At 39.5% G+C, this 20,970-nt stretch overlaps 1 protein-coding gene across 3 annotated transcripts in view; it reads right to left on the reverse strand.

Annotated features, from left to right (window-relative positions):
• CDK6 (cyclin dependent kinase 6) overlaps window positions 1-20,970 on the reverse strand; it is a 238,152-nt gene that overhangs the window by 126,301 nt on the left and 90,881 nt on the right. For all 3 annotated transcript variants that reach the window (XR_004627502.1, XM_002918235.4, XM_034667706.1), the window contains exon 3: window positions 2,063-2,230. Coding sequence is in view for 2 of the 3 variants with exons in the window: in XM_002918235.4 (XP_002918281.1) it covers window positions 2,063-2,230 (168 nt within the window). In the remaining variant the exon portion in view is untranslated. The remainder of the gene's footprint in view (window positions 1-2,062; window positions 2,231-20,970) is intronic.

Consider the following 20,970-nt stretch of genomic DNA (forward strand, 5'->3'; position numbering starts at 1 on the left):
AAAAATGTGTATTTCCAGGAAGTGGAGTGCAGTCTTTTTCTCTTCAAGAAACTCTAAAAATAAATACCAGTTCAGTCTGAAAAGCTGATTCTAAGTCTTTATATATCACCACGTATATGTTAACTAATGCGTCACTATACTAAATGGATTTCTCCTTAAATAGAAAAACACAAAACAATGGGGAAAAATTTTAAATGCAGTACCCTTTAGGAATCATAACCTTCATTACTGACATTAAATTCCAGCTATCATTCTTGCAAATAATGTCAAATTTGTTCCAGTGTCTTTTCCAGTTGCTAGTATTTTTTACTTTATATCATCATAAGAAATAGAGTATGCAGTACCAATTAGACACTGAAAACTCAGGTATTTATGACTGCCTTTCCCCTTTTCTCTACGAAATAATTTGTCTACATTTTCCTGTCTGAACATATCAACTTTCAGCAAGAATGGAATGTTAATTGATGTTACGCACAAGCTGGGCTATCATTCCACAAATTTAATAAGAAAAAAAAAAAACAAAACAAAACCAATTGGGTTTCCTGTTTTTATTATAGTTTTTTATGCCCATTTAGGGGGAATCAAAATAAAGAGTCTGTGTCAGTTATGGCTCATGCTTCCCTCAATTAAAGTACCCAAGGAGATCAGTTCCTTCCACCTGCTCCCCGATGACCACTGGGATCACAAAGCCTATTTAAGCTTTTCCTCAGGGACGCCAAACAACACGCACAACTGTATTCTAGGGAAGCCCGCAGCCTACCTAACCCTTCCCACTGGAGGAAACACACAGACTCAGGAGTTCAGCTGTGATTATATAAGGATACAAGGGCTCCCTCGACCCAGCCCAAAGCTGAGGCATATCCTTTAAATACCATCTTGTGCCTTGTCTTCTCAAAAGTATGATTTATCTTTCAACAATGGTGACACACTCTAAGGAAACCTCTGTAAAAATTCTGACGCCCTAGGTAAAGTATAAAATGTTGGGAAAGTACGTGGTCTTACGTGTACAGGTTGTAGTATCCATATTTGGGGGGTAGGGAAATGGAACACTTTTGTCAACTGAATGTTTCCTAAGACAAGTTATCTCAGAGAATTTCCAACTCCCCTCTATTTCTCAGCTGGGGCATTACTGGAATTTGGGTAAACAATTCTTTGGTGGGCAGAGTATCGGCCTCCTTGTGGCCACTGCCATCCCCCAAGTCATTAGGATGACCAAAGATGCTGCTGGACATTTCTCAGCAACGCCCTCCACCCAGGGCAGTGCCGCCCCCATTGAGAATCGTTTTTTCAGGCTAGAAATGGACTATGTGAAGAGTGACATATTGATCCAAGAAGAGTCTTTTTAAGGCTTAATCTAATGTTCTGAGGCAATTTTTGTAGTTTTCATGGACCCAAGGGACTCTCAGCATCAACCTCCTACCCCAAGTAAGTACCAAAGTAAAGGGATATTCCTTGGCTTCCGTATCTCTGCATGAATTCACTGCATATAAAACAGGTCTTTCAAAGATAAAAGTTATCAGTGCCTACTTCATGGTTTTGTGTCTGAAGGAAACCAAAAAACCAGAATACCGTAACTGTCATTCTTTGCCAAAACAGGCCCTTGGGTTTACTCTCTGTATTTTGACTTGGATGAAGACATCGCCCAGCCGGGTGGGTGGGGCTGCTGATTGTTCAGGGGGCAACCTAGTTCACTGTAAATTTAATTTCTTCTTCATAGTCAGCACCAGACCTTCAGAAGAGTGCTTTCACACACCTGTGCAGGTGCCTGGCTGTCTCTCAAACCAGGACGCTACAGACAGATCAACGTTCCTGGGGCTCTTCTTCCCTAAACCCTTGAGCTGTGTTTCCCCAGACTTTGTGTCTGTGACAAGCCCAGTCTGGAAGTGTCTGTAGTGGTAAGCAAACCCTTTCTTTCTAGCCCTGCTTTTTTAAAAAGGGCAAAGACATTTTGTCCTCCAATGGACCACAGGCAGTAATAATCTTAGGGGCATGGTATGGGGGCAGTTCGTCATTTAAAAGAGGAAACATAAGCTTAGTGAAAGAAAAGCACTTTCTCACTCACCACTGAGGTAAGAGCCATCTGAAAACTGTAGATGCGGGCAAGGCCGAAGTCAGCCAGCTTTATTTGTCCACTGCTGGTCACCAGAATGTTCTGTGGTTTGAGATCACGATGCACCACTCGGTGAGAATGAAGAAAGTCTAGACCTCGGAGAAGCTGAAACATCATATCCTAAATAAAATCAAAAAAGAAAGTCAATAAACTGTCAAACCAGAAATTCAACAAGCTGAATCCCTAGCACTGGAAAGCATTTGACAACTATTTGCTGAATAAATGAATTTGTTTCCCTTCCTACATCTCCGTCTCCCATTCTCAAGGTCACTAACAAAAAATTTCACATTGACCTGTCTTTTATTAATGAAAGGAAAACTTAAAAATAGTTCAGACGGCATCGGAAATATTCTGGAAGATAAATACCAAACCGGTGTCTGTAGTGAACTAGGGAGAGGAAGTTAATGGTAAGAGGGAGAGACTTTTTACTTCACATACTTTTATATGGTTTAGTATGTTATTTCAACAATTAAAATCCAGTAAATGATAATAATATTAATGGTAATGCTCATTACTTTTGTAGCACCTTAATACTAAGCAATCACCACGTGTCAAGAACAGTTCTAAACACACTCTCTTTAGTAACTCAATACACACCCCAACACTGAGGTAAATAATAGCATTACCCCCATTTTACAGGTCAAAGAAACTGATTCACAGGTGTGTATAATTAGCCCGAATAACACCACTAGCCAAGAAGTAAGTCTTGACTCAAACCATAGTCGAGAAAAAGCGGGTTCAAATCCCCAATGCACTCCTTTATTAGATCAATGATCCAATGAGTATGTAAAGCCAGGTAAGCGATTTAACCTCACCAAGCCTCCACTCCCTTGTCTGTAAAATAGGAAAGCAACAAAACCTACTTCCTAGGATCACTGTTTGTAAAGCACTTAGCGTAGTATCAAGCACTCAATAAACAGCGGCTCTTACTGCTATCACGATCAACGAGCATGGAGCTGGGAGGCATTCAAAAAATAAACCAATGTCACATCTTTTTCTAACTGTGGAACCGGTAAAATTAGAAGATTTAAACCTCAGAAACAGTGTCTGAAAGTAGGAATTTAAGATGCTGACCATTTGATCCTTCGAAATCTCGGGTTAACAAGATTGACCTACCCTCCAAAATATTGTGCAAATCGTGTACACAAGGGAGGATGGAATTATTTTGTTCATATAAGGATTAGAAAAATGGGAGGGCAGCATCGTGGGCTTCAGAGCTGGCAGAGGCTGTGGGGACACACTTGTTCATCAGCTGGACCATATTTGGTTATTGGTTTACGGGACTGGTTTGTCCTCAGGAGCTGGGAGTTCTGTCTTTATATGCAGGCTTGTTGAAAACCAAAGCCTCAGTGCTCCAGAAAATGAAGGGAAGATAGTGTTTACTTTTTATAATATTATGAGATTACACGACGTAACGTATGCACAGGGGTGGTGCACTTCCGGCACATGGTAAGCATTCCATGAATGGCAATCATTCAAGTGTCCTGTTTCCCCAGGGGAGAAAATGTGGCCAGTGCGCCAAGGTCAGCGAACTTGTTGGATCCTTAGCATTGGAAACAAAGCACCAAGCAGTGTTATGCAATGTCACAGGTGTCCTAGAATCCCTCTGAGACGCACTTCAATGGATATTGTGAACTGGGAGGGTTTACCTTCTAGGTTTTCAAAAGCAAAACTCTTGGAGAAATCTGCACTGCTGAGGGTCAGTCCTTCAAGACCTGAGAACCACTGTACGTCACACACCTCACAAGGCACACACTTCCAGTGTGAAAATGAAGCATGCAATGTTAACAAAAGTAGGGGGCAAGTGTGTCATCACTGGAAGCATATACATGTGAATTGAGCCCTGGATGTTAAACAGCATGATTAACATAAAGTAATGCCATGCCGGCCTATCATCTTTCCCTTCTTACAAGCTAAACACCAACCCTTTAAAACTACACAAAGAATAAATCTGTTTGGTTCATTTTTCAGTGTTCAGAGAGCTTAAACAGACAATTAGCAGAATAAAAATTTTAAAATTTGAACTAATTAATTAATTAAAATAAAGCCCATCTAAGGTTTATAAAAAGCCTGAATCACAGAGTTAAAAAAAAAAAAAGGGTGTATTGCTTTTATTTGTGTATTTATTTATATAGGATGTACTACATCTTTCTTAATATTAAATTGATACATGCTTAATGCAGAAACTTATAAAATTTTTAAAAAATCCAGAGGAAGGAGGTGGCTCAGTTGGCTAAGCGTCTAACTCCTGATTTCGGCTCAGGTCATGATCTCAGGGTCACGAGATGGAGCCCTACCCATGTGGGGCTCCGGGCTCAGCCTGCAATCTGCTTGTCCCTCTCCCTCTGCTCCTCCCCCTGCTCATACGCGCGCTCTCTCTCGAAAACAAACAAATAAATAAATAAAACCTTAAAAAAAAAATCCAGAGAAAGAACAGCAATCACTCAAAATCCTACCACTCAGAGAACAGAGAAAACTTCACTGTTAAGTAATTTTTGTCTTTCTGATCTTTCAAAAATTACAGACATTGCTATGTGTAGGTGTAAATTTATCATATTTACATATATGAATATTATCTTTAATGTATAGCACATATAAAGAATACATGTATTTATAAATGATTACTATTCTGTACACATTATTTTGTGGTTGTTTTAAAAATATTTAACAGTTCATTATGAATATTTTTGCCACGTCAACAAAATTCTTCTACCATATATCTCCTTTTTTTTTTAATACAACAGAATTTTTAACGGCTGCACGGTTTTCCTCCCTGGGACATGCCATAATCGTTTTCATTTGGTTTTAGTTGTGTTATTTTGGAACTTATACTGAGAGTCTAATTTCCCTTCATCTAAAAGCTAGGGTACACGAAAAGGACTTCTTACCATTGTAACTATTACAACCAGCACAGTTTAAGTAGTGCCAACCCATATAAGTGCACTAACGCTGATGCCATGTAAATGATGCTTACAGATGTATGGGAAGTTGATTTTATATAAGGATTACTATTTTTAAAATTTTATTAGGCATTTAAAAAATTTTTTTAGTGAGCAAACAGGGTTTTCTTGTAAACCTACAATATCCAGCTACAAAAAAGTTTTGAACTATGTGAGCTTTGAATTAAATGATCTAAAAATTTTTTGCGTAAGTCTCATTATCTTTAGTAATTCAAAATGCGAGGCAGGTCGATGCGTGTTACAGACTTATAATATAAGTGTGATGTGGGAACCCTCCTCAATCTTTAACCGTCATTCACTGGAACACTGAATCTCAAAGGGAAAATATACTCAGCTATGTCAGGGACTCCAGTCACAAAGGAGAATAAGACATGGTCCCAATTCCTGAGAATGATATGAATGAATAAAACTGTAACACTAAACAAGGCAGGAAAAAACACCTTTCCTTCAGAATCACAAGTGCTTGGATCAGAGACATTTCAAAGGATGCTTTACTTAAGCTTATTATCTGTTCAATTTCAGTTTATAGTACCGTGAGACATACTTTTAAATTAGCTCTTCAAGATTTTAATCTAAATTAATCTGTTTTATTCAAGACACAAATATTTCACAGTAATCCTGGTGATACAGGCAATGAAACCAGGGATACTGACAATTAAGGCTCCTTAAGTTGAACACAGATTTTAACCTTTTTACATTACAGTGCACAATTCTGGTAGCAAAGGTTTAAACATCTAGTCATACTTAGGATAAGCAGTCACCTGGGGGCCTCGCTCTATCTTTTTGAAGCACGTGCCATGGAAGTATTTCAACAGGACACCATCATGGAATGCAGTCTGGCTCCCAATGACTTTGGGTGAGGTTTTGTTCTTGGAGACTCCCCTTAGAAGATTCTGGACTTTAGTCTGAATACTAGAAATCTGTAAAGCTGTGTAATTCTTTCTTATGGGTGTTCTAGGGGTTCAACCCTGTTATTTCTTCAAAAACAAAACAAGCAAACTGAAAACTTACCTCAAGCTTTTCTAATGGGAAAAACTTTTATCATTGGGTCTTTTTTTCCAACTACAGAGTGTAATTAGTTCCAAAAGATACTAAAACACCCAATTTATACCATACAGTAAATCACAGAAATGACAGTTTTCAATGGACAATTCTGGATTTTTGGTTTTATCTACATTGACATAGTCACGTCCTCAAGGTTTTAGTGACAAAAATATACATCAACAGTCTACTCAAAAACGAAAAATGATAATCGTTTTTATCCTCCTTATAATGTGTAAATTGCAGTGTTTTCAAATTTGTTATTCAAGTTTCAAGTATCTTCATAACGATTTGTTGTTTCCTACAAAGGCCTCCTATCTAGTTTGTTTCCTATGAAGGGCATTACAGGAGTCTATAGTCTAAAATGGATCACATACAACAAAGGTATTTTACATTAAACTGGTAACATCCTGGTTAGAAATAGAGGTTATGATTAGGAACAGAAATAAAAGATCATAATTGCCCACACATGAAGAGTAATGCTAGAAGCCGGAAAGGAAGATGAGCGCTTTAATAATAATGACAATAATGAGGGCTAGTCCCAGAATCTCTTTTTGTTTTTGTGGATCATGACTATATATTTTAAAATTCTTAATCTTGGTAAAATGCACATAATATAAAATTGACCATCTTAACCATTCCTGAGTATAGAATTCAGTACTAAGTATATTCACACCGTGGTGCAACCAAGCTCCAGAACTTTTCCATCTTGCAAAACTTAAACTATACCCATTGAACAAATCCCCATTTCTCCCTCCTCTCCAGACCCTGGCAACCACTCTTCTACTCTCTGTTTCTAGGAATTTGACTACTCCAGGTACTTCAATGTAACTGGAATAATACTGTATCTGTCTTTTTTGTGACTTGCTTACTTCTCTTAGCATAATGTCCTCAAGATTCAACCACGTGGTCCCACGTTAGAATGTCCTTCCTTTTTAAGGCTGAATGATATTCCATGGTATGTATATTCCACATTTTGCTTATCCATTCACGTGTTGATGGACACATGGGTTGTTTCCACCTTTTGGCTGCTGTGAAAAATGCTGCTATGAACATGGGCGTACAAATATCTCTTCGCAACCCTGCTTTCAATATTTGGGATATATATACCCAGAAGCAGAATTGCTAGATCTAGTCTCAGGGTCTTTTAAAATCACAGTTCTCCCATGAAGTATGGTACAATATTACTACACAGAGCAATGGAGTAGTGAATAACGAAGCCATGTCTGGGTCAGATGGCAGCTCATTCAATCACTGGCGATTTCCCTCACTCCTATTTCTGTGTTCAGGGAGAATCTGCTCTATTTCTCCATGTCAAGCTCACTGTATGGTACACACCTTTATTCTACTTCAAAACTTGACAGAGCCTCCTTCATGCTTCCACGGATCAATTCCCAACAATAACAGTGGGGTGCAAAGATTGCTTTATAAACAGGTTCCCCCTACTTCTCATTTTGGGCCTCAGGAGTACCCAAAGAATGCCCATCCAAAATCACAAAGGGCAAAACAAATTCTGACAAAGCTAGGGCGTGGGGGGTTAAAGCAGGTTCCTTAAAAGTTCAGATCACGTGAAAGTTGTAATTCATGAATTCAAAGAAAGCAATAAATGAGAGGACCTGGAGATGAGCTCTAAGAGTCACGTGTGAGCTTTGTTCCAGTCAAGCTGTCTCGTATTCCCTGTCACTTCATCACACTGTGCACCGGCTGGGGTGGGGGCGGGTGACAATGGGATAACTAAGTAAGGGCAACACATCGCCTTGGGACTCTTCAGCAGAAACAAAGGCAAGGCCCCTAATTGCAAGTGCTGACTTTCTATTTTTACTGCTTCTAGGCAACTGGATAAAAGCATAATAAAAGTGGCTTTGTATGCCAATTTTATTAATAAAATATGTATTCTAAAGAGAGAATGAAAAGAATCCATATATTATTCATTCCTGAAAGTGATGATAATGCTGAAGTAAGGAAAGAATCAGTCTCAACTAACTAGAAAATAAGAAAAGAACAACTAATTTTCACCGAGCCTGGAAATGTTGGTACTTGAAGGACAATGTAATGACTAAATGGACAGTCTGAAAGAAGGAATCATTACGTCACCACGATGGCTATTATTAACCCACAGTGGAAAATCATCGGGAATTGAAACTACAAATAGCAATGTTAATTATAACTTTTTCAGAGCAGGATATAAAAATCAGCATTGCATAAATAAGAAAATACAAAGCACAAGTGCCCAGAGGTTACTGACTAATGATCCAATGGTTTTTGTCCTATGCACATTGTTTCGTGATCTTTTAAAAAACATTTAACGACACACTGTGGACATTTCCCCACTTCAACACATATTCTTCATAATCATTTTTTTAACAATATGCTTTTTAATGGCTGCATTTGGAAAAATACCTTCTTATCTTTCCCCATTCTCCTTCTCATTTCCCTCTTTTGAGAATTTTCCCCTCACTTACTACTTCCCTCCTCTCCAAATGAGGTAATGTATTAAAAAGTCGGTTTTCTGCTCCAGAGTGAAGCATATTATTATTTGCCTACTGTAGTGGACATTGTTGGTTGCCAGCCATGAAGGATTGGTCCAAGGTAATCACGTTCCCATTTGTTAGGAACTGATCCAGGGATGGACATGAGACCTAGTGCTAGAGATGCATGGGCAAATCTGCTCTAGAGTTTCGGGAAGTATTTTTCCCCTTTATAAGAGGACCACAGTAGAAAATTCTTGCTGTACTTCCTCCTCACCTCTCAGTCCCCACCCCCCATCCATGCATCTTACACCAAGTGCTACTGCTTGAGGATATGAACTTGCCGTTGTAGTAACCATCTTGAAACACAAAGGGAGACATCGTCTGCACTCATAAAAGGCCAGAGCGTAATGAGAGAACGACTCCGGGTTTTCGATGCTATTGCTGAATAGCTGAATCAACTTTGGGGCAGCCCACCTCTGGCCCTGTAGTTACAGGAATAATGCCCTAATTTAAAGCTATTTTTTTCATTGAGTGTTCTAAAATATGCAGGTGAAAATTATCCTAACAAATCAAACTAAAATTATATTAACTAAAACCTGTTAAGGTTACTATCTTTCATTTACAGCCCTCTTTGCCTAACACCCCCTCCCCCCTGCCCCGGCCATTGGGCCAGTACCAACATTCTTTTCTTGTTGCCAATTATCACTTCCAGGTGGTTATCTTTCTCTCTTTGAGACTTTTACCTCTTTCCATTTATTGTCACAACACCCTCTTCTTCATCACTATCATTTGCTATCAATCCTCCACATTCCTTAGGGTCTGTGGCTCATCCTCTCTACCCTATACTCACCATTTTCCCGCACAACTGCAACATTATGCAGCTAGGATGTCCTAGCTAGCACCTTAACTTTGACTTCTTTAAACCCACTCCATTATTTGCCATTTATTTCCATGGCTAAAAACCAGGAATGTGTGATCACTCAACTTTGATAAAAGATATTTTTAATTAAAAAATGTTTAAGTTAATTACATTTATTTGGATATCAACATATCAATTAAATTTACATAAGCTTATTAGACAGCTTAACTAATTAAATTTAGAGAGCAGCTTCTTCACACACCATTTACTAGATCCGCCAATTCCCTCCTCTCTCTTGTTGGTCATTTTATCTTATCTTCCATACAAAGCTTAATCCTCAATTAGCACAACCACTCTTTCTTTCTTGGCTCTTATACCTATGTTGCAGAGCGCTGTTTGGGGTGAGGGGGTAATGATTATGTATGTGTCCATTATCAATATGAAGTCAGCCTTCAATCCTGATTATCATAGTGCCACCAGGCAATCCTACTGGTCCCTAATAAGGCCTCTTGCTGTCCTTGTAGGCTAGTCTGAATTTTTACCGTTGTCTAGCTACCTTACCTTTCTTTCTTCTCTTAGCACTCTAGCCAACACTCCACTACAGGGAGAAACACAGACCATCAATGCTATTACCTCCCTTGCGTGCACCTATAAATTCCATAAGCACTGGGATCTAGCTCTCTCCTTTATCTTCTGGTAGGAAAGATTTCCTTCCTTCTACACAGTATTGACCTTCCTCCTATGCTCTAGGTCTTATTCAATTCAGCTTATTCAAGTCGCCATTGCTCTAACTAGCCATCCCCCTACCATACCTTCTTCCCTATCGTCCCTTGACCAATAAACGATCCAAGTGACCCCCTTCCTTTTTTTAAAGATTTTATTTTTAAGTAATCTCTACACCCAACATGAGGCTCGAACTCACCACCTTGAGATCAAGAGTCACATGCTCCACCAACTGAGGCAGCCAGGCGTCCCTCCCCTTCTTTTCTCAGACAATGATCTTTACCCAGTAATGCGCATTTTCCTATTTCTCATCCACATCACGTCACTACAGTGAATGGAGATTCAGGAGCTCGTGTAAGATCGCCAATAACCACTCGTTTGCCACAACCAATGGGACATGCTACCCCTAACTTAACCTTGCCATGACATTTCACACTGGATCCCTCCCTCCCTCCCCTTCACTGTTCTCCAAAAGAAAAAGATCTTCTATGTTTCTGATTAAAAATGTAACACAAATTCACTGTTAATATAAAAAGAAATCAAAACACAGGGAAAAACATAAATACCACCCACAATTCTCCCATCCAAAGATAACCACAATTAACATATTGGTGTATCCTTCTCTAATTTTTCTATACATATATTGTCATATAGAAAGTTATTTTCTGTTTTACAAATGGAATACTAGTGTACGATTTCGTAACTGCCTTTTTCACATCATAATGTATACTGAACTCATTTGCACATCAAGGAATGCAGATCTACTGCTCAATTTTTAATGGTCATGTGCTATTCTATTTTTATTTGTATACTATCTTTAGCTGAAAGGTATTTTTAAAGATGTATTTATTTATTTTAGAGAGAGGGAGAAAGTGAGCGGGAGTTGGCGGGGATGGACAGGGGGAGAGGGAGAGAGAAAATCTGGAGCAGACTCCCTGCTGAGTGTGGAGCCCAACGCCGGGATCCATCTCATGACCCTGAGGATCACAATCTGAGCCAAAATCAAGAGCTGGATTTTTAACAGACTGAGCCACCCAGGTGCCCTTAGCCTGATCTTTCTAACATGCAGACCTGATCCCATCAGATCATTCTTGTGCTTGAATGCCCTCAGACAAAGCCCACCTGGCTCTCCGGTTTTCGGTCTTGGACTCCTGAGGACTTCCTCCATCTTTACTCACTCATTGCTCTATGGCTCCATCTTCTGAAAGAGGGCTGGTGCTTTAACCACTCTTCCTTCAGATATACTAGACTCCTAGGACACTGTATTAACAGATGTCCGTAAATGTTCAATGACTTTTCACAGAGCAGTGAGACGCAAACTAAATTGGAAATGACTATGGAATCTATAAAAACCATGAGCTTAAAAAGAACTCACTGACTCCTCCCATGGAGGAATACCGTGGCATGTGATAAAACTCTGGGGAAATCAGAAAAAGTAGGTTTGGATTAGGGGATAGGGACCAAAGAGGCATAGCACAGAAATCAGTATTCCTACTTAGCCATTAGAGCATCTTCATATGTGTGTTAAGACTTTTGGTCCATTATTTCAGAAATATAATGCTCCTAGGTCTATAATGAACACTGAAGCATGGACTAAAAACAGTGAAAGATGTTTTCTTTCTGTCTTACCACCTCTATCCAAAATTTTTGCAACCTGACCATCAAGAGACATGGATTTTAGCACACTGTTCCACAGTTAGAGGTATGACTCTAAGTAAGTCCCTTACCCTCTCCCATCCCTAAGAGAAACATTCTATAGACCAAATTGCTTTGCTTGAGACATCACTTAGGTGCAGAATCACATCACCGGCTAAATCTCCTAATACTTTAATTTCAAATCACCACATCAGTGTTTCTCAAAGTGTGGTCTCCTAATCCAATGCTACTAAGTTCCATTTCATCTTGGCCGCTAGCCAATTGACTAATCAAGGCCCAACTATTCTGAACCTCAGTTTTTTTATTCATAAAAATCAGGATGGGGCACCTGAGTGGCTCAGTCGGGTAAGCGTCTGACTTTGGCTCAGGTCATGATCTCCGGGTCCTGGGATCAAGCCCCGCATTGGGCTCCACGCTCAGCAGGAGTCTGCTTCTCCTTCTCCCTCTGCCTCTCCCCCCTATTTGTGCTCCCATCCTCTCTCTCTCTCAAATAAATGAATAAAATCTTTAAAAATAACAGGATAAATTCTGCTCTGCCTCCATCACAGAACTGCTGAGATATTATTATTATTATTGTTATTATATTAGATACTTGATTTGTTTTTTAAATTGTCAAATGCTATTGAGCTAGACTATAAATTTCTTGAGAAATAGGAATGTGGGTCTTGTTTATACTCTCCATGGAATCCAACAAGACACCTTACACAGAGAAATTTGTTGATTTTACCGGATTTGAGGAATTACTTAGCAGTGCGTAGACAGGCATGAAGATGAAGTATAATGACTTTTGCTCTTGGCTCTGCGCACAGGAGTTAGAGAAAACATCCTCGCTAATTAAGCTGATTCCTGAGTCATTAGTGAAAAGGCTACAATCTTCCATTGTGGTTTATCAGTTATTCACTAAGAATTCATTGAGTGTTTGCCAAGTGGAAACACAAAAGAAATTTCTCTTGGAAACATATATAACCTAAGCAAACCACCTGTATGTGGGACGCAAATTTCCATTTTTGAGGGCAGTATGATTTAAAAGAAAGGCCACTGAATACAGAGCTAAAAGCACTGCATCTGAATTTCTGCTTACTAGTTATATAATTTAAGGCAAATCATTTGCAACAGTTGTGGGCCTTGGTTTTCACATCTATAAAAATGGAAATAACCTTGAAGAGACTTAATAAGATATTATACATTTATATATAATTACATATATTGTAATAATACATAATTACGTATAATAAGTAGGACATGAAATACTGAAGTAGTTTATATGGTGTAAAGTGCACACAACGCATTGCTACCATTTATTCGGAAGAAACATGAAGTCCCTACAATGTGTCAGGCACTGTGTAGGTGATGTTACACACACACCTAAGACAGAGACTCAGGGCACTCTCGTTTGAATGGGGAGAGGAGATACGAATCTACACAGACACGCTTCAAGTCAGTACATGGCAAGGACTTCCAAGGGCAGAGGTGCTACAGGCACTGAGCTGAGCACTGAGGAAGAAGCAGCATCCACGCTGACTTTGGAGTACTATTAGGTTTGGTGTTGGGGAAGCATCTGCCTGGAAGACCTCACTCGCAGAGGCTTTAGAGAACAAATGCCTAGGTATTTGAGGACCAGCAAGAGCCCCTGGAGAGGGCTCACTGTTAAATGAGACCACCCTGCGGAGGGTTTTACTACTGGGCCTGCGTAGGAAGTTTATAGAGTCTTATCTCGTAGTCAGTAGGAAACCAGTGAAACAGTATAAAAGAATGGTGTGTTACTACTGATGATTTGGCGTACAGAATAGATGGGAGGCGCTGTAAGGAGGCTACTGTTCTACTCTAGACATAAGACAGTAGGGTCTGCACTAGAACATCAGAAAGGGAAAACAAGAGGAAAGTCAATTCAAGAGACAAATGCAATACGCGAACGTTTTCACGGGTCAACTTTAATAGGCCATCTTTTGAGGGCTCCGCTACACCTCCAGGTTACACGCTGGGTAGCCTTGGGCCTGGTATTTAAGCTCCCTTCCCTTAGCATCAAACCTTAGTCTCCTCATCTATAAAATGGGGATAACACTTTCTTATAGGGTGGTTGTGAAGACTAAAACTAGTGTGAACCTCCCAGCTTGGTTAACAGATTTGGGACTGGTGCCACTAAGTCAAAAAGAGGACCCATCGTTAGCAATGGCATCTGGCTAAGTTCAGATCCATCTAGTTTTCTCCTGTTAGTACATGGACAGCCTCCCATCTTCCCAGTCATTATTAAGATCAACAAATACTACTGTGTGCATATTAGATGGTACAAACTTTAAAATATTTATTTTAATTAAATCAAATGTTACGTTGCCTGTTCTTTATTTTGGAAGTCTAAAGATGGCTAGCATTTCAGATCTAGAAGCATCTTTAGAAATTAACTGTTATTATTCACTGAATGCACTATAGGCCTCTTTTTGTAAATAACCTAACTTTCTAAGGTGGTTTTAAGTTGCCTTTGACCTTGTACCTGAACTGATTCTTCTATGAGGGCTCTGACTGGGGAGGCTCCTTCAAACTATCTGATGGGTATTTTCATGTGATCATAACCATTTACTCTAAGAATGCAATATAATTTTTTATTTAATCAACATATATATTCAGAAGCTACTACTGAGTAGGGAAAAACATTATTAATGAACTTTATTACATAATTAACTTTGGTTGCTTTCCCAGCTTAACAAATAAGAACTAGAATTTGTGATATTATTTCCTTATGTTATCCATTAATGCTGAACTATGTGCATTCCAACACAGAGAGGGGGAGAGGAGCAAACGAGGACTCTGAAAAGAACACTTAGCTTCATTTGGTCAAAAAATGGTCTTTACAAGGGTTTTTATTACAGGTCATAAAACACTGCTTACCACAATGTACCTCTTTCCCTGAAAAAGAAAAGAAATCCTTGCCGTAGTGAGAAGCTGAAAACAACACACTGTGTATTCATGCTTCCTTCCCCATAAACACATCTGTGCATATTATCTGTTTTGGGTAAAGCTGCATGCACAGCTGTTTATGGGGGCTCAACATTTTTTATTCTGTGTTGTTGCAAGAACTGAATTTTTAAGCTGAGCCTCTTGGGAGAAAGCAAATGCATTTCCAGGGGGAGGAGAACCATATGCTCCTCACGAATAACTCCTTCAATCTACGGGAAGAAGAGGTTCTGGGTGGTCGTATCTTATCAGGAAAAGCATGCAGGTCAAGAGAAAAGGGGATCTTTAAGCTAAACGGAATTAAGAGCTATGCAACAAGGCAAAAATGAAAATGAGGTGAAGAATCTAATGACTGTCTTAGAAAGAATTCAGCAAGTTAACATTAAAATAGGCAGTGCAATAGGAATTGTCCAGGGAAAGATGGGCAGCACTAGGGCTAGAAAACTTAATATTAAGAGTACCCAGGTATAGGTACATATAAACACTGAGTGCTGCTCTGCTTTAACGATGTCCCTCCCCAAAACTTCCTGGACTGATCGTTGCCTCAAACCTGCCCCTCTTGCCTTGCAATCTTTTCCTGGCCCACCTGAAACTCCCAGTCAGTATTTCTGATCATTCTCTTTCCAGGCACTGCAAAATCACCTTGCACTTCTCCTCACACTGATCCTCCGAGGCCTCACCCTAGTAACTACCTGCCTGTCTCTACTCCTACAATTAAAGCTGACGAGAGAAAATCAGTCACCACATCAGGGCTCCACTTATATCTGGGCTTTCAGTATTACCTACTCTGGGTCTCTGGTAAGCTCCCTGTTCTGTTGCTCACAGTGTTTACATTCACCATTTGTTTGTGTTCCCAATTATGTGTCTCAAAAGTATCTTAAATTCTAAATCTTGCCTTAACCTCCTCACCGTATTCATTTATGGCTCCAACATTGGTCCTATTCTGATGTATCCTAAGTCATAATGGTGGCTGGGACTACTCTCTTGAGTTTCAGACATGCAGACTTCAAAGCTTCCCATTCACGTTTTCTAGACTATTCCACAGCAACTGCAATCTCAGTATGTCCCCAAACAATAACAGTTTTTTCATCCCCATCAAACTCTGTTCTTCAGCCTATATATTTCTTACCTTATAAATGATATCACCATCCACCTAAATGATCAAGTCAAAATCTGACAGACATTTTAGATTCCTTCTCTTCTCCCGACCATATAGCTAATCAGTCACCAAATCCTAGTAATTATAGTTCCTAAGTTACATTTCAAATCAGCCCTTCTCTCCCATTTCCATGGTCCTTGTCAAGTTGCCAGTATCTCTTGCCTGGATGACTTTAATAATGTTCCAACACAAATAAGCTATCTGTCTTTAGATTGAAGCATCTTTAATCTTTCTCCACAGCGCCAACTCAATGATCTATCTAAAATATAAACTTGAATCATACAGAAGTCCTCTACTGTTCACTATGAGACAAAGGTAGAACTTAGCTTGCTGCCTGAAGCACTTTAATGTTTGATCCCTAGCCACCTCTGGTTTTATTTCTGGCTTTTTCTATGGTCCAAAGGCGATGGACTCTATTATATCTTTTTTTTTTTTTTAAAGATTTTATTTATTTATTTGAGAGAGAGAGAAAGAGTGTGAGAGAGAGCATGAACGGGGGGGGAGGGGCAGAGGGAGAAGCAGGCTCCCCACTGAGCAGGGAGTCCGATTCGGAGCTTGATCCCAGGATCCAGAGATCATGACCTGAGCCAAAGGCAGAGGCTTAACCAACTGAGCCACCAGGTGCCCCAATATCTTGCCCCTTTTCAATGCTGTTTCCTCTGCCTGAGATGTTCCCTCCATTGCCCTTCCCCCAACACACACACATTTTGTTCGTCTGGCTCTTTCCAATTTATTTTTCAAGACATACTTTAAGTAGATCTTGGCCAAGTCCTGGGCAACTCTCCTCACATCCCCCAGGCTAAGGCAGGCGCCCCCTTCTGTAATCCCACAGCCCTCTAAGTATGGTTCTATTACAGAATTTATCCTACTTTACCACGGTGTCTCCCTCAGTAAGTTAGAGCTCCTTAATGCCAAGTGAGAAACTGGAAATGAGAAAAATAAAGAAGCATCCCAGGCACTTTGCAGACGTTCTTTCATTTAATCCTCACAACAGTCCCTTGAGTAAATCCACAGTCGTTCATTCTAAATTACTGCCACACTGGAGGAGAACAGTCTCATGGAGCAGAAAACGGAGGAGGGGAGGCCGGTTCTGAGAGGTCAAGCAAGGTGTCTACACTGAAACATCAGCTCTGCCTGGGCTCCTCCAGACCTGGTGCTGCAGGTGCACCTGGCCCTCAGCTGCCCACGCCTTGGGCCTCGGTGAATAAGTATAAAGGAATTGAACAAACAATGTTTTTAAAATATGCTATGACCTAGTAATTTGCACTTGTAGGAATTCACCCTACAGAAGCAACAGCACACGTCTGTAATATGTCGCTATACAGAGGATCAACGGTAGGTTGTTGGGAATGGTAAAACAATGGAAATACCTACGATGTCCACCAATAGAAGGAGAGAGAAATAAATGACGAGTCTACAAGGTAATACGAAGCAGCCATGAGGAAGAACCGGGGTAGTTCTGTATGCTAGATATATCAACAGCAAAAGGCATAAGTCTTAGGGTAATACATACAGCCTGACTTGAGTTTGATAAAAGCCAAGTGCACACGTTAATGTCTGTGCAGCTGTGTCTGCATCGGGGTGGCCAGATACAACACAGAACACTCAGCTAAATCTGAATTTCAGATAAGCAACAAATACTTTTTTAGTTTAAATATGTCCCATCCAATATTTTAGACGTATTTATATGGAGAAGTAGTTGTTGTTTATCTGAAATTCAAATTTAACTGAGTGTCTTTAGCCGCTAAATCTGGCAACTTTATCTGAACACATACAACAATTTTTGGAAGGAGCCAGAGCTACAGTTAAAAGTTGCTACCACTGGAGGTGGGGGTAGGAAGCAGGAACAAAAGGAAGAGACTTCTGCTTTTTTTGGTCAAGTGTTTAAACTTGGTAGGATTGTGGGTGATTTTTACTTTTTTTTGAGAGAGAGAGAGAGAGAACGCGCACGTGAGCCAAGGGAGAGGGGTAGAGGGAGAGGGAGAATCTTAAGTAGGCTCCATGCCCCGTGCAGAGCCCCACACAGGGCTCAATCTCAAGGCCCTGAGATCATGACCCCAGCCAAAATCAAGAGTCCACGCTTAACCCACTGAGCCACTCAGGCACCCCCAAACCTTTTTTTTAAAATTAGGCTTCACGCCCAGTACAGAGCCCAATGTGGGGCTTGAACTCATGACCCCAAGATCTAGACCTGAGCTGAGGTCAAGAATCAGGACACAACTGACTGAGGAACAAGGCACCCCTGATTTTTACTTTTTGGTGTTCTTCTGAGGTCACCAGTTAGAATTTTATATATATATACATATTATATAATTTATATATATATAAAATAAATATATATATTTATAAAAATACTTTTATATACAAAAATATATTTTAATATAATTTTATATGATGTAATGATATATAATTTTAATATTTAATACAACTTAATAGAATTATATATATGAATATATATATTATATATATGAATGTCCCTTTTGCCAACCACGTGTTTAAGTTAATAGGCAGCAATCTTTGGAAAATATAAAAGTTAGGGGCACCAGGCAATTTTCAGCACAGATTTTAGGGTCATTTCGATCTCTGTCAGACATGACACCTGTTGGTTTGCCAAGAGATACTAGGTCAGCCAGTGCTTACTGGTGTTTCTTAAATAGCTTATACTTGAATGTGATTTACTTTTATTTTATACTATTATACCCGCCAACACACATAGACACACACACACACACACACAATGTATTTGTAAAGCAGAACAGTGGGTAAGCCAAAAGAATTGTTTTTCATACTTAAAGTTCATAAAACTTCTCTTCTGGCATTGTATTTTCAGCATTTTGGGGGTATATAAAATGCACACTGGAAATGAAAAGTTTCTAACATTTACAAGCCTAGTTAGGAGGCTTCACGATCTGCCACATATGTTTAGTTTGTAGTTAAAAATATTTTACTAGATACTTAAAATGGTCAAAATAGGCTAAAAAGGCATTAGGGAAATGTCCTGCCTCTATGTATTTTAAAGTGCTTGGATAAGAAAGATGCAAATGATGATAAAATCATGTTTGACGCTTTGAATGGAAAAGAATCCCACTCAAATTCTTACACAGTGTGTGAAGATTTTCGCACTACACGTGTCTGACAAAGGACCCACACCCTCAATATATAAAGAACTCCTACAAATCAATCAGAAAAAGACATACAACACAATCTTTAAAAATGGTGAAAGATGTGACTAGGCACTTCACAAAAGAGGAAATCCAAATGTCCAGGAGCTTATGAAAAGGTGCTACCTTTATTAGTCACCATGGGATTGAAAAATAAAAGCGTAACTAGACACGATTACAATGGCTTAAGCTGACAACACCAATTGTTGACAAAGATAGGGAGCAATGGACCCTCTCAGGGCGCTGATGTAGAAATACAAAATAGTTTAAAACCACTTAGGAAACTGTTTGGCACGACTTACTGACATACAGAGAAACAAAGACTTCTCTCACAGATACGATGCTGAGTAATCAAAGCTATCCACAAAAAAAGTACTTTTATATGAAATAACCCATGTAGTCATTACTTCTAGGGAGAGGGTTATGGTCTGGGAAGGGGCATGAAGAAGCCTTTGGAAATGTTCTCTCTCTCTCTCTCTCTCTTTTTTTTTAAAGATTTTATTTATTTATTCGACAGAGATAGAGACAGCCAGCGAGAGAGGGAACACAAGCAGGGGAGTGGGAGAGGAAGAAGCAGGCTCATAGCAGAGGAGCCTGATGTGGGGCTCGATCCCATAACGCCGGGATCACGCCCTGAGCCGAAGGCAGATGCTTAACTGCTGTGCCACCCAGGCGTCCCAAAATGTTCTTTCTTGATCTGGGTGGCGGTTACATTAGTAAAAAGCCATCAAGTTGCATGCACGCTTGGGATGAGTGCACTTCTTCATTATATGTTTCCTTCACCTCAATTAGAAAAAAAAAATCCCTGTCTTTCCAATAAATCCAAGTCTGGGAAGTTATGCGGTTCAGTCATGCTATTCAGTACCTGTCTGGCAGGCTCAGCATTAGAGGCTTCATGCACTACACTCTCGGTTTTCCTCTGGCATCTCTTCATTCTTACTTCTTAGCGATATAATCATTTTGCCTAATTTCCACTTATATCAGTGTCTTCACCAGTCGATGGGAGGATGACACAGGGTGACACATCCCGTTATGATAATCAGGTAATACTCTGAAAGGTGTCACGTGCTGTATGGATGTAATATTACCATTGTTTATCCAGCATTTGGAAGACTCAAGGTTTCTCCAATGTTAAAGACACGTGCTTTTTTGCTGTTTTTTTTTTTCTAAGACACAAATTTTTTTATCACTACCATTTCCCTGAAATTCTCAAATTCTTGAAATACAAATATCAGAAGTTAATTATGAGTAAGATTAAAAAGTATCCAATCTTATTCCCTTCATGGTTCACCACAGTGCTTCAGGGGACTGAGGGTCTGACTATGAGGGTCTGACTGTACCTTTCCCACTAGGTGACGCTCGGCATGTTTGTGTATTTCACTGAATCTAAAACACCATATATTTTAAGATTTACTATTATTTTAATGGACTACAAAAGAAGGAAGACAACTGCCAATTAAACTATGACACAACTCTTTTTTTATCACATAGAAGTTTTAGTTATACTTAGAAAAAAGGCTTCTCAGACTTCTTCAGGTTTGGATTTTTATTATATATTGTTCTTAAACTTACATCACAATTAAAATTTGAGTGAAATAATCTGATTAGGGTATTCCAAAAATTTCTTCTCCCTCACAGTTCTGTTCTTTCACATCACTTTTCCATTCAAGAGTTTTCAATGTCTGTGTTTGCCTGCACAATTCCGCCCTCTTTGTGATCAAGAGCGCCAGCCACTGTATCTGCAGGATTTTCATCTAAGTCACTGACTCATTCTGCAAGTTCTCCAGCACGTGTGCAGTCAATAACAACTCAATCGTTGACTGGAGCCCATTGGCAGTGACTGTACAATGCACTCCAAATGGGCATCTTAGAATTGATGAA

The sequence above is a fragment of the Ailuropoda melanoleuca genome, chromosome 1 (assembly GCF_002007445.2).
Source record: "Ailuropoda melanoleuca isolate Jingjing chromosome 1, ASM200744v2, whole genome shotgun sequence".
Lineage (NCBI taxonomy): Eukaryota > Metazoa > Chordata > Mammalia > Carnivora > Ursidae > Ailuropoda > Ailuropoda melanoleuca.